This window comes from Antennarius striatus, chromosome 2 (genome assembly GCF_040054535.1).
Source record: "Antennarius striatus isolate MH-2024 chromosome 2, ASM4005453v1, whole genome shotgun sequence".
In the NCBI taxonomy this organism is placed as follows: domain Eukaryota; kingdom Metazoa; phylum Chordata; class Actinopteri; order Lophiiformes; family Antennariidae; genus Antennarius; species Antennarius striatus.
In genome coordinates this window covers 15,374,567-15,388,620 of record NC_090777.1, presented here as the reverse complement: position 1 = coordinate 15,388,620, position 14,054 = coordinate 15,374,567, and the positions used below count along the sequence as shown (strand labels likewise).

The following is a 14,054-nucleotide window of genomic DNA, read 5'->3' as shown; positions in this document are numbered from 1 at the left end:
TTACCCACAACATTTAGATTTATACCAACACCAAATGCCTGGTAATCTTTTTTTTTTTTAATGTGGATGGCAATGGTGGAATCTTTTCTCATCTATCTCTTGAGAGAAAGTGCTCATCAGAAAGGATATAAAATTCTGAATATGAGTTTTTTTGTATGGAATATTAAGTGAAGAAAAGATGATAGAGATATCAGTTAGATTTGAATTGTGTTTTTTTCACGCACTTCTTAACATTTCCATCTGTAGCTGTTTATTCTGTTACCACAGGCACCTGGACCATAACCTGAGCTCGAGGAGATGAAAATACGAGATGCAAAGAGAAAAGGCAAGGACACCACTATATTGTAACCTACATAGTGACTGAACCATCTAAGACACGCCATTAAAAGGTCTTACACGTTGTATTCAGGGTTTTTCTGACTGACAGTCAAGGTACAGGAGCAGCACATTTGGAAATCCAGCTGCCTTGGTAACAATACAGTGGAGATAAAAGCCCAGTATCCGTGCTTTCTGAGTAAATGTCACACTTGTTTCCATACTTCATCACCTGATGGCATCATTCATCTTCCATGAACCCTCTTCTGCTCGCCCTCTCAGTCACACACTACTTGTTCTCTGGTCAGGTTGTCTAACAGTCCTTGGTCCAGTATGATGCTGTATTCCCAGTATAAATGGAATACGGGGCAGAGTCTTGCCTTCCGCTTTCCAAATGTCCTTCTGCTTTTATTCTGTTTTCCAGTTTTGTCCTCCCCAGAAGGTTTTGTTTTAATGCTTTTCCAGATACCGTCCCGCTGTGTGTGTGTGCATGTGTCTGCGCGCACACGTGGACTCACACCTTAGCTCTTAAAATCCAGTCTTCCCAATGCTCAGTGCGCTGTATGGCTTTTTATTCCTATCTGACTGTACTGATGGCTCATATAGGGATGGAAGCCATGCACCGCGCTTGGAGTGCAGCGCACTGGACCATGGACTCCAGCCCCGTCATCTCACACATATACATACAGCACATGCACTCACAACCTAATGCATACGCAAACTCTCAAGGCTCACTGGAAGCAATAAATTCATGCACATATACAAGTGAGTGTGAAGCGAAAAAACCTGCCACACAGTCACAGAATTATGGATGCACATGCACAGAACGCATAAGTGTACATTCATCTTTGCAGTAGCATTCAGTAGATGGATGCATGTATGACAGATGAATATTCACACATTAGGAACACTAATGGTTGCCCATTCTCATCAGGCCCCGACTGCAGCGAGTCAGTCTGAAGCTATCTGACTGTATCAGCTGACAGGCAACTCTCTGAAGTGAAACACACATCTGCCACAGAATCCCAAAATGATCAATACCGATCACATCAGAGTAGAATGAAAGTTAAATTGAACTGAAATAAACTGAATTGATTTAAACTGAAGAGGCAGAACTCATCACAGAGGTATCACACAGACAAGTCGCAAAAGACAAGACAGAGAATTCATTCAGTCATGCTCTTTTGCCCTATTAATTCGAATTCAGTTCCTGTGGAAAAAAGACAGAATCCCAGCATGCACTTGGTGGAAAGTATAGACATTCTCTGGAAATGATTGTTACATATTAAGAAAACACCATCTTAATCCCATGGTATGGAATGTGAATCAAATTGATTCTAATTGTTAAATTGATTAGACTGAGGGACTGTGATCCTCTAAAGAAAATAGTTATCATACCTTCATAACAGAAGCAAATTATATCAGTGAGGAGGACACTGATAGAGGATGTGTTGTTCATCATAAGCAGAAAAAAAAAACTTTAACTGTTACACTCTTACTAGTTATGTGGATAATAGAACATAACAAAAAGTCTTAAATCTGTTATATCTGCTTCAGATCTCCATTGGTGTAACCATTAGAAATCTACTTGTGACTGCTTGTTTTCAGATCTGGCTGCTAAACCAGATGATTTTGCCAGATAGCTCACAAGAGTTGGCTCCTGTGCACATTGTGGATCCATTTGTCATCATACTGAAGCTAAATGTGTCCAAGACTCCATGAATATGTGCCTTTCTTATTTGCCTGAGAATAGCATTCAACATTTTCTTCAAGGCACGCTTAATGTTTAAAAAAATGCAATGCAATGTGACACAAGTCACTGATGTATAATAAATATGAAGTTCTTAAAAATTATATTCTGTCACTTCTTTTTAAATTCTGTATGAGAAACAATGTCATGTGTCATACCTTCATCTCTATAGAGACTTTCATAGAAATTTTGCATTGGTTGAGGCAAAACTTTCTATTTCAGAGCAAATGGCACCATTATTTTATTTTTCAGTAGTATTATATCTCTTCTTTATTCTTTATATATTCAACGCTTCCATTTAAGACAGTTTGTTATGAATACTAAGATGGATTGCTTGAGCTAATCCATCATATTAAGCATTATCATTTTCCTTAAAAATTACAGCAGATTGTCATAAAGTAGTAGTACGTCTGAGAATGCATGTACTGTAAGTCAAGTCATGAGAATGGCCCACTCATATGCAAGAAGGAAACTACATATTCTGTAAAACAGTTTTTTGGAACAACAAAAATCCACTTTACAATAAGAACTGAATCAGATTAATCAAATCACATTTTTCCCACAGCTGTCTTTAGATTTGTTAATCTAGAACTGTTGTTCAACAAAGTCCAACTCATTGTTTGGCACCAGATGAGGGCTGTCAATTAAAAAAAAAATTATCCAACTGTTCTGCTGTCACATAGTTGTACAACTAACAGAATGAGTGTCTTTTATTTAAAACCGCATGAATAGATTGTTAATGTGTCACTGCAAAGTCCTGTCAAGCCTCAAATCGACAATGACTGTGGACACGGAAACACACACTGGTCTGGTCTCCTCATGCAATGCGTCTTAGTTCCTGATACATCACGACAGCGCCTCCTAGTGTCCAAATAGTGACATTACATAAATACGCCACCGTAGAGACACGCACACAATCTCCGATTCGGTTATGATAATATCAGCGATAGGAATGAAAGCTCTTTACACGCTGAAATAATGAGTGATTTTGAGTTTTTGGTAGGTTTAAAGCGATAAGTCGCTTTTTTTTTTTTAGCACTACTGCGTTATAAGCGACGAAGAAGACAGAGCGGATGTGACGTCACGCAATGCCCCCCCCCCATAACAAACCCCGTGTGGGGTATATGTTACAAAAGCGTCTGTGTGAAACGTTGAATAACTACTGATTTCCTGCCTTTACGCAACACCGCGTGGACAGCGGAGGGACTCCCGCCGCTGCTTTGGTTCAGAAACCAAAGTGACCGGAAGTTATTTGAGTGTATCTGAGAGTAGAGGAGAGACAGCATGGCCAAACACGAAGCGTGTGCGCAGACAGCGGCCGATGCCAACAAACTGAAGCAGGTGAAGAAGGCAACGAGCAGCGGAGGCAGACAGAGGATGAAGCCTGCAGGTGTGACCAGCAAAGGACTAGAGAGAGACACCGGTAAGTGAGGACTGGTCCTCTTGTCGTCCCTGAAAAGTGATGGGATGCAGTACCGGGAACTATAGGAGGGCCAGGTAATGACTATGTAACCCCTTCTATTGTAATGCGTTTATTTTTCTCTGTGAACTCCTGTGGTTCATCTGAAAACATTGGATTGATGAATGTCATCACTGCATCAGTCTTGGATTATATATTAAGACCTATTCAGTTGATACATTACTGATCAGTAACATTAACCATAACACGTTAATGATGTACATGTAACAGAAGGCGTGATATAGTGCGATTTATTACCGTACAAATGTAGAATGCAAACAAAATGATGGGTTAAATACGGTGCGTTTGTTTTGCCGGTTCCTCTTCATTGTGTCAAACTCCTCATGCAAAACCAAAGTCAGTATGAAGTGTCTTTTAACAGTGGAATAATCATTGGAACATTATGTGGATGGATGGATGCTGATATTATGTTAAACTAAGTGGCAATTCACACAATTGTTTTGTGAGTTCCCCAATACTAGTGATTTCAATGTGCAGTTTTTATAATTCATAATTTAGAAGGTCAACAGTGGTGTAAATAATCCGGCACACACTAGTAACTTTGTTAATCAAATGCATGCATGCATATATATATATATATATATATATATATATATATATATATATACACACACACACACAAATATACAATGCCCTTAATCTATAGTTTTTCAACTGAGTAAGTCAAGAAAGAAGAGGTAGAAAGCCGTCATTTTCAGAATCAATCAGCTAGCAACTATTTCTTTGTGTCTCTTCTTCAAGGTAGGGATATTAAAGAGGAAGAGGATAAGCTTGAGAGGAAGGTCATACCCAAACGGCGTTCTTCTACAAAATGGACAGTCAAGAATGCCCCTTCTACCACAACAACCACTGCTGCTGCAAAAACCAGTAAATACTTTCAGTCACCAGTGAAAGAGGAGGAGCCAGACAGTGAGGAGGACTTTGAGATGGTAACCTCAGCTGCACCTGTTGTCGTCGTGAATGCCGAGAGAACAGGGAAAGAGGAAGAGGAGGAGGACAGTGAAGAAGACGAGGATGATTGGGAGGAAGTTGAAGGTAATCTGTGGTTCACCAGAAAGCAGTGTTAAGATTATTATGCCTGATAATATTTCAAAAATGTCTTCATTTGTAAATACCAATGGAAGAACTGGGAGAATACTAATTTCACCGGTGAAACCTGCTTCATTAAAAGTCTGACAACTGGAGAAATATTTGCATGTGTGTGTTTTGATCAGAACTGAAGGAGCCGCTGGGTCCAGTTGAATTACCAGAGCCTGCGCTGCCCTCTCAGCCGGTAGAGATAGAGATCGAGACTCCAGAAGTCAGGAAAAAGTAAGTATTTATGCGTTAAAGGGACCCTATTATGAAAAACATGTTTTTCGGGTCTCTACATGTACATAGTGGTCCCCCTAACCCTACCAACTCCTAGAATCTGATTAACAAGTCCTGTATCAACTGTAATACTGCATCTAGAAAAACATCCAGGAGTATAAAAATGTCCTGAAATTAATACATAAATAATAAAATACATAAATTCAGCCTCCATCATGATGTAACAATGAGATTGATTGACAGGAGTGCTAGACATAACCCGCCCCATCTGCAGGAGAATCAAAAATAAAATCATTTTGTCTTAGATTGATTCCTACAAGGACGTGGGCCCCGTCCGCAGTATCTGTCGTCTTCCAGCTCGATGCTTTACAGAACCTTTTGTGTTTTTAGTGCCCACTTTAGTGCCCACTGTGTGTTGGTTTAGATGTTCATTTGATTAGCATTTTGATTTGCAGTTTTGTGTGCGGTCATACACTTTGGAGCTTTGTTGTCTGCTTTCATCTAATTGTAATCACTCATTGGCAAGGAAGAAGAGGCAGGCAGAGTTTGAGACCTATCTGAGGCGGATGGTGAACCGATACAAGAAGGACCTGCTGGTGGACACACACAAAGTGAAAACACTTTTTAATCTTACATTTCATATGAAATCACCTCAGAGGTTTGTGATCACTGCAAACCTTGTGTGGTCTCCCAGGTTCACCTCATGTGCCTGATTGCCAGTGGGATGTTCCGCAACCGTCTGTGCAGTGAACCGGACCTGCTGGCCATCACTCTGTCGCTCCTGCCCACTCACTTCGCTCTGGTTTCCAAGGAACGCATCAACCAGAACTACCTGTCCGGACTGCTTAAATGGTAAGGGTTTATGAAATAGGAAATGCATGTAATGTGAGGTTCCAGAACACATGTGTCAAACACATGGCACGGTTTGACAAATGTGGCCCGCCATATAATTTTATGTGGCCCACGAGAGCATAAAAGGTCAAAGTTTCGAAAAAGTGTGCTTTGACTAACTACATTTCCCACAATGCAGTAATTCAGCCCATTTTAACTTTGACCAAATGTTTTGAACAAAGTTAATGTCCTAACTTGTGTTTGATGTTGTTTTCATTTATTCACTTGGATAGTTTGATCCTTGATTGATGGGAGTTTTTTGGGTTTCATAACCTGACAAATTACAGTAAAAGGATATACAGTAGGTTGTAACAGAGAATCAAGCAAACATGTTTTTCTGTGTAACTGTAATTTTTGTGACTTGAATAAATAATAAATTCAGCGTTATTTAACATTAAGGAGTAGTTACATTTATGTTACATTACATTGAGTTACATTTAGTTACATTTCTAAGTTACATCTGGCCTTTTGAGAACAGCTATTATGCTGTGTGGTCTTCCTCTGTTCTAGAGTAATCATCTTTACCTCTTTACCTTTTTAGTGACTGGTTTGGTGTAAATACAGCTTTATTTCTAAATTCTGATTCCATCCAATCCTAAAATTTGTGCTTTTCCAGGTTTAGAGCAACATTCACCATCAACCCCAGCCTCCCTTATGAGGAGAGTCCAGACCTCAGGGCTCTGATGGAAAGACGGCTGGCCAGTCTGTCGGCTCGTAACCACCAGGAGATGACTCATGTTAGTATCCTAGTCCCTCTAATAAAGTAGATTGCATTATGTTGAACATACAAAGTTATAATAAATTGGATGTTATAAAATACTTCAGTGGTTTATGTTTTATGCAGCTCTTCCTGCTGGTGTTGAGATCTCTGCAGCTCTTCTGCCGATTGGTTCTTTCATTGCAACCAGTTCCCCTCAAACCCCACCCTTCCAAGGTACTCCCATTGAAGGATACTAAGCAATTTTTAACTTTTAATTAACTATTTTAACCTTTTACTTTTTACTTATTATTTCATCCACAACGGTCCATACTCTTCTGTTAATGTTTTGAAGAGTGTATCAAGAAAGCTCATCAGTGGGAGGAAAAACATCTCTTCTAATCTACAAATTCTTTCTCTAGAGCAAAGGAGGTGCTGGTGCTCCAGGAAAGAGCAACACATACCAGAAAAACCCTAAGACCAGCCCCCCTGAGTCAAAGGTGTCTCCAGGCACCAAAAGACCAGCAGGAGGAGGGAAAACCAAAGTGGAAAGAGGAGGAAAGAGAGCAAAGAGGTCAGAAATAAAGGAGGAGGTTGAGGAGAAGGCTTTAGCATCAGGAGGACAGAGGCCAAAGAACTCGAAACGCCGCAGCATAGCCTCAAAAGTTAGCTACAAGGAGGACAGCAGCAGTGAAGTGGAAAATGTAGATGAGGGACTTAGCGATGAAGACTTTCAGATGACCACTGAGGATGATGATAGTGCAGATTCAGAGAGTGGAGCTAAATCTTCAAAGAACGGAAATTGGAAAGGAAAGAACAAAGCAAAAGTGACCAAACGAAAAAATACCACTACCACAGTGAGGAGGAGTGGTGGGAAGAAACAGGTAAAGCAGGAGGAAGAGGAGGGAGATGATAATGAGGGTAAAGAAGCAGTGAGCAATGGATTAAAGCACAGGAGCAAGAAAAAGAAGGAGGGCTCTGGAGCTGATGAGTGGCTGGAGGTATATATTGAAAATGCCTCTTCCTGGATTTGTGTGGATGTGGAGCACGGGGTCGGGTTGCCTTCCCTCTGCTCCCAGAATGCAACAGCACCAGTGACATACGTGGTGTCAGTGGATGGGGATGGATTTTTAAAAGACTTGGGGAGGAAATATGACCCCACCTGGATGACTTTGTCCAGGAAGAGGCGTGTGGATGAGGAATGGTGGCAGGAAATGCTTGAGCCATTCCTTGGACCTGAGGACGAGAGGGACATAAAGGAAGACAAAGAGGTGAGACAGATGGACAGCTGTCAACAGCTAAGGATCTATTTTTTTATACATATGACTAAAGCTAATTATTCTTCATATTTCATAGACATGTATTATTAGGTTTTATTCCATGTCTCCCCTTTTCAGCTCATTTCGCAGCCTTTGTCTTGCCTGTGAAGTTGTCCTTTAATTCCAGCTGCTATTGTTAAAAAGTTTCATTTCAAAATCTCATTTTATTTCATTTATTTCTTGCTGGTTTAAATTATTGTCTAAAAAGTCCATGAACAGTAAATAATCAAAAATGAGGGGATTTTAGATGGATATTTGCTCACCACTTGATAAAGACACCAATGTCATTTAGTTTGTCACTGAAGACTTTTTACGCAGTGGTTCTGTTAAATGCTGATCAAACAAATCAGTGGGAAAATTTTTATGTTTTACTTCCTGCGATTGCTTTGTTCGTTATCAACACACGGACGTTTTTAATGTCTGGTTTTATCACTTAAATGATGTACTATGTTAAATAATAATATCCAAAGCCTACAGAAGCAGAGTCTCTTGGAGGTGTGTGTGCTTTCACAGAACTAAAATGATATAGGGCACAGATAAAAGGTTCTGATTTTGTGGAAAAAGAGATTTCTGTTTTATTTATTGTTGATTTAACATCTGTCTGTTTTTTTGATCACATAGCTGCAGAACAAGCTAGTGAACAAGCCACTGCCGATCTCAGTGGCTGAGTATAAGAATCACCCACTGTACGCCTTAAAGAGACACCTGCTGAAATATGAAGCCATATATCCTGGGACAGCCACCGTTCTGGGATATTGTAGAGGAGAGCCAGTTTACTCCAGGTGAGAGAAACAAAAAAATAAAACTCTTAGTTGTGAGTCTATTTGAATCAAGATGCTATATTTTCTTTTAGCCCCTGAGTGAATGCTTTTTTAATGTTGCATTTGAAGTACAAAAAAGAAATAAGTGACCTGCTGAAGTCAAGTAGTATATTTTGATGCAGGAGGAACAGCATGCACTATTTGTAGTGTTATGGAATAATTTTATGATGTCATTGATCATTTAATCACTACGTCCTTCCTGTGTACTTCAAACTAACGTACTTCATTATGAAGTCTGATCTGGACTTCTTGGCCTCTCAAGGACAAACCTGATTGGTCTGATGTGCGAGCTAGAAGCTGACCTGTATTTGCTCATGTGAGCATCCATATCCTCCTGGTGGTGCTCTCATACCATCTTTGGTGTTGTGTGCTTGAGGGTGTTGTGTTGACACCTCAGCTCACAGCAAATTATGTCTTTTGCTCTTTTTGATTGCTAATGTTTGTTTGGAAATTGTTCACACTTTCACACTTGAAATGCATATTTGAATACAATCCAGAAGGAAGGAAGTGTGCACTGGGCGCAAGCCAATCTTGAACGAATGAGGACTGTTGTTTAGTTGTTAAATCTAATGTTAAATCATCTCTCTCCTCAGGGACTGTGTTCACACCCTCCATTCCAAAGACACTTGGCTGAAAGAAGCACGAACTGTCAGACTAGGAGAGGAACCGTACAAGGTAAGAGACAATACTTGTTGCTTGTTTGTTTTCAATCCTAGGCTTTTAGTTTGTCAGTGTTTGTTCTCCTTAAATCTTCTCTAGTCATGTTAGAGGTCTTAATCTGCACAATGCGTGACTTGACCAAAAAAAGAGGAACATTTGGTCACGAAATGAAAGTGGCCATAATCTGTTCATTTAAATGGAAATCAAAACCCTTCAACAATCCTTTCTAACATTTATGTAGATGAGGTCTGGTGGATGTGAACGTTGAAAACTGAATGCAATCACCAGCATGAATTTTTGGCCAAACAATTGCTGTAAGTGTTGACAGGAAGAAGGGTCTATGTAACCGCTTCTTTGTGAGGACGTCCTTAACTCAAGACACGCATCTTCTTTCACGCCTGGTTAGAGACCATTATTCTTTCTAAGACACTGAAAAGATTAAGTTACTTCTCGATAGTATTTCCACAGTCTCTCCAGATTTAAACAGGGAATTACTGAATAGAATGATGCAGTCATTATTGCCTCTGGATCTGAAACTTAAAGGCGTTAATTTTTTCTAATTATTTATTGTATGTAACGCTATACCACTGTGTCTCCCTTTTAGATGGTAAAGGGCTTCTCTAATCGTTCCCGTAAGGCCAGGATGATGTCTGAGCGGAAGGATGAGAATGACCTTCCTCTCTTTGGAGAATGGCAAACTGAGGAGTATCAGCCACCGATAGCTGTGGATGGGAAGGTACCTGTCTCTGTGAACAGGAGTGGTTACTGAAAGAAAATAAGATCCCTGTAGCCTTAAAGTTGGAGACACAGCAGAGAAATGGGCCCTAGGTTGTATAAACAACCAAAAAATTAAGATGTAAAACTGAAAGATGTGAAAAATAATGCGAAATATACTGTATGTTACAAGTCTCTTGTCTCCTGCTTTCAGGTTCCCCGGAATGACTTTGGTAATGTGTACCTGTTTAAACCCTGTATGCTACCAGTTGGGTGTGTTCACCTGAGGCTGCCCAACCTGCACCGCGTGGCCAAAAAGCTGGATGTCGACGCTGCCTCTGCAGTCACAGGCTTTGATTTCCACGGAGGCTACTCGCACGCCGTGTAAGACAACACTCAGTACATCTCCAGCTAATAAAGCATCAAATAAACACCAGGAAGTGTGTGGTCAGTGCAGGAGCATGTCCCTCCCAGTCTCCAGTGAGTTGGATTCTTTGTGTCTAAATTTTTGCTTTTAGACACAGTTACTTTTATTGTTGCAGGATAACTTGTGAAAAAACATCTCATCTGAAACATCCTAAGAAAAGGAAAAAATATTTAGAGTTGTTGTGTCAAGAAATATTAACCCAACGCCTGAGGAACAGTTTTTTTCTTGTTATTTTGTTGCTTGATATCATGTCAATGCTTAAAATAATCAGTCATGAGCACCACGAGGTCTTTATATAATCTCTTGACAGGACATTTATGACTTTAAAAAGAACCTTATAAATGTCAATAAATAACAGTGATTTGAATTGTAAATGCAGTTTAATAAGGTACCAAATGTATGATAAACTTTTATGTATTTTTCATAAATATATGATACCTCTGAATTTGATGATTGCAATATTCAGTCATTTTCATGTACCGCCACTGTATCCGCCGTAGCAGGTCACGGGGAGCTGGAGCCTATCCCAGCTGGCTTTTAAAAAAAAAAAAAGCTGCGATAGGCTCATGTCTGGTTTGAATTTGGAAGTGGAATTCTGTCCCATTCTTGCTTGACATACAAGTTGAGCAGGGTACAGGTCTGAACTGGAGACCCACAGCCTAGGATCCACACTTTCAGCATTCTCATTACATGAGTCTCCATACACAGGTACAAACCTTGAATTCTCCCCCCACTGATAAAAGGGGGAGCTGCAGCTGACTGGATCTAGGAACCCAACTAATGTCAAGCTGGGATTGACTCTGTTCTATTCTTCACTCCTCTCTCCACTCCTTCCATAGACGTCTTCAGTATGATGCAGAGCGTCAGTCTTGGTAGCAGACCTTTCCAGTACTTCTGCAATCTTGCTCTTTCAGTCGTCGTCAGCCTTTCATTTGTCTTCCGTTCAGCATTGGCTAAGGTGCTTCTGTCTCTGAGAAGCTCATTATGCTGCTTTCACTGGCACCTGAAGGGATTTTCCTGGACTGATGGGATGACCTCCTCCAAGACCTTTTAACCTCACATTTGTGGGTCACTTGACGTCTCCGTATCATTATCATCTTTGACTTATTCGGCTTCAGTGACATCCTTGCCATTGATACCGAGTCCCTTTGTGTTTTTAGGCCCACCCTGCCTGGCCATGGCAAGAGTTTGTTATGGTGAAGTCATACATGAATCCTCTCACTGGAGGTTTGCCTGGCTCTGGACTCCATTACTGGCTGAATCCCAGAGGCCAGTGATGAAATCCCGAGCCAGACATATCACCTCTGTTTTATTAACATCTTGGAGAGCATTCCATTTTCTTTTTTAATCTGGGTTGGATGGGTGTGTTTCAGGACTGATGGTTACATTGTGTGTGAAGAGCATGAGGAGATTCTCCGAGCAGCCTGGGTGGAAGAACAAGAGCTTCAAAAACAGAAGGAAAAAGAGGTGTGTTTGTATTTAACTGTGTCAACCTGACTTATCAGCTGACATTACAGTACCGTTGTATGGATTTTGTTTTGAACTAAAAAGTTAAAATCTTATTTTGAGAAATGTAGTTACTATTAATCAGCTTTTATGTTAGAGGAAAAATACTGTATTGAAAACCATATGAGCCTTTTTTTCTCCTCCCATTGTAGAAAAGAGAAAAGCGGGCAAACTCCAACTGGACACTGTTGGTGAAGGGTCTCCTTATCAGAGAGAAGCTTAAGCAGCGCTACAGCAAGAAGAACCAGGCACTGAATAGTCTCGCTAAAGGAGAAGAGACCAACGTGCTTTCTTCTGATGAGGAGGCGGATGAAGGTGGAAGTCATGGAGCTAAGACTGCTTCTGAAACCCTGGCCATGTCCTGGCCCCAGAACAGACAAGCAGAGGAGAATGAAGGGAGAGTTAGTGGACTGAAGAAGAAAAGAACCAAACGAGAAAAGAGAGGACAAGAAAAACATTTGTTCCCCTTTGAGAAAGTTTAATGCTGGCGATCTCACAGAAAACTCAAGTGTGGTTAAAACAAGTTTATTACATTCTGAACTCAGCTGGTAACTCCTAAGAGTTTCTAACGGAGATGTAATTATTGCTTAACGGCAGAAGACTTTATTCGTCTAGTGGGCTTGAGAGAAAGAGGAGAAAGTAACTTTTTGTGAAGTGATCTCAGGTTTTATCTAATCCTACCAGTGGTGACTAGAATCATCAGACCAACTCTCACTCTCCCCAGCATTGCCATGCCACATATTGTTCATTTTGCATACTGTTGGGTTTAGTTAAGGCCAAGGTACCAAGGGAAGGGAACACACATAGGGCACAACAATGTTTACTTGGCGAGAACAAAAGCAATATGAATGTGAGAACAGGGACGTGGTCTTATAGTCTCGTGTTTGAGGTGACATTAAGACTGATCGAACAATGACTCCTGTGATACAGGTGACTCTATAAGAGCCTTCAGGCGGACTTCACTACGGTGCTGGTTTGATTAATATATGCACAGTATTCATTTCACACAGAAATGACACAGGTAACGACACACAGAAAAAACCTGTGCACCAACACAGCATGAACAACATGAACGATACAAAATAATCTGGATGACTGAAAGTATTTTTAGCTTGCAGGATTTTCCTATAGAAAATTTTAAACATGAAAATCTCTAAATTTGTGGTAACATTTCTCAGAAGAACTAAACATTTTTTCTGTTTAGTTATAAAAAAAAATGCATGATCACTTGTTTTCATTGCATTATTCACAGTCAGTTCTGTCTTTTACACTTAAATCACTGTTTCATGTTGTGTGTGTACATGACTTGTTCAAAGAAGATAAATGTACTGGCATGTAATATAAAACTTTTTTATGAATCTTATTTTTATAACATGTTTAAATACCAATAAATAATATTTGCATTCCGTTTTCTTCAGTATCATTTGAACAAAGTGTGTTTGTGTGTGTGTGTGTGTGTGTGTGTGTGTGTGTGTGTGTGTGTGTGTGTGTGTGTGAGAGAGAGAGAGAGAGAGAAGACTCCCTGGTTTGTTTATATGACTTCTAATTTATGATTCTAATTTATTTTCTAATTTTTTTAAGTGTCGATATTTTAAGAACATGAATTTAATTTTATATCGATTGCAGCTTAACTGTTAAGAGTAACATTTTGTATTTGATACTGATGCATCTTCCTCAGAAATTCAAGACCCAATCACCTATGCATTAAGCGACTCTGGTGGAGCACAGCAGATGGTAATGAACTCTTTATAAAGTGTTGGTCTTCTGCCTCCAGCGCTAAAGCTCTTTGCGTTTCCTTCTTGATGCTGTTGCCCTTGCAGTTAGAGTCCAACCTCTAGCGCCCTTGGTTGACAGGTAGAATGTCTTCAAATTGGAAAACATCAAATGCGGAGGTTTAAATCCTAATTCTAATCTTAATTGAGTGCTGTGGTGAAGACCCAATTGAGGAACTCTGGATCCAGCACATTTTAAAATGTTGGTTTAGGAGGCAGTCTGGCCTGTTGCCCTGCAGCTTTGATTTTGATTTTGGATAAGAGTTGATTTAATTAAAGGAGTGTGCTGGGCCTCGGCAACTCTATGCAGTCTGCTGAGTGTTATTTGTTGTTCTTTACTTTTTATTAATTTTTTATCTTGGAGTGAGGACTACGCACTTTGAAATAAAGT

At 40.1% G+C, this 14,054-nt stretch overlaps 1 protein-coding gene across 3 annotated transcripts; it reads left to right on the top strand.

The window, feature by feature from the left end:
• The first annotated feature begins 3,173 nt into the window (after nucleotides 1–3,173).
• On the top strand, nucleotides 3,174–13,268 carry xpc (xeroderma pigmentosum, complementation group C). Of its 3 annotated transcripts, none has more exons than XR_011037831.1 (14): nucleotides 3,174–3,488; nucleotides 4,287–4,580; nucleotides 4,760–4,856; nucleotides 5,383–5,467; nucleotides 5,551–5,708; nucleotides 6,364–6,484; nucleotides 6,592–6,681; nucleotides 6,867–7,715; nucleotides 8,385–8,545; nucleotides 9,178–9,259; nucleotides 9,849–9,980; nucleotides 10,173–10,438; nucleotides 11,225–11,852; nucleotides 12,044–12,092. XR_011037831.1 is itself a non-coding variant. In XM_068331289.1 (14 exons), the coding sequence occupies exons 1-14, from the start codon at nucleotides 3,350–3,352 to the stop codon at nucleotides 12,371–12,373; spliced, it is 2,802 nt and encodes a 933-aa protein (XP_068187390.1). In that variant the 5' UTR covers nucleotides 3,174–3,349; the 3' UTR covers nucleotides 12,374–13,268. The 3 variants fall into 3 exon arrangements, 1 of the variants encoding a protein (XP_068187390.1); XR_011037832.1 differs by having other exon boundaries at nucleotides 11,759–11,852; nucleotides 12,044–12,089; XM_068331289.1 differs by having other exon boundaries at nucleotides 10,173–10,342; nucleotides 11,759–11,852; nucleotides 12,044–13,268.
• The last annotated feature ends 786 nt before the right edge of the window (nucleotides 13,269–14,054 follow it).

What these genes read in the sequence shown, in the direction of transcription:
- xpc (XM_068331289.1), top strand. Translation starts at nt 3,350, where the DNA reads ATGGCCAAACACGAAGCGTGTGCGCAGACAGCGGCCGATGCCAACAAA. An exon ending in ACATAAAGGAAGACAAAGAG is followed by an intron (nt 7,716 to 8,384) that starts GTGAGACAGATG and finishes TTGATCACATAG; the next exon opens with CTGCAGAACAAGCTAGTGAA. An exon ending in TAGGAGAGGAACCGTACAAG is followed by an intron (nt 9,260 to 9,848) that starts GTAAGAGACAAT and finishes TCTCCCTTTTAG; the next exon opens with ATGGTAAAGGGCTTCTCTAA.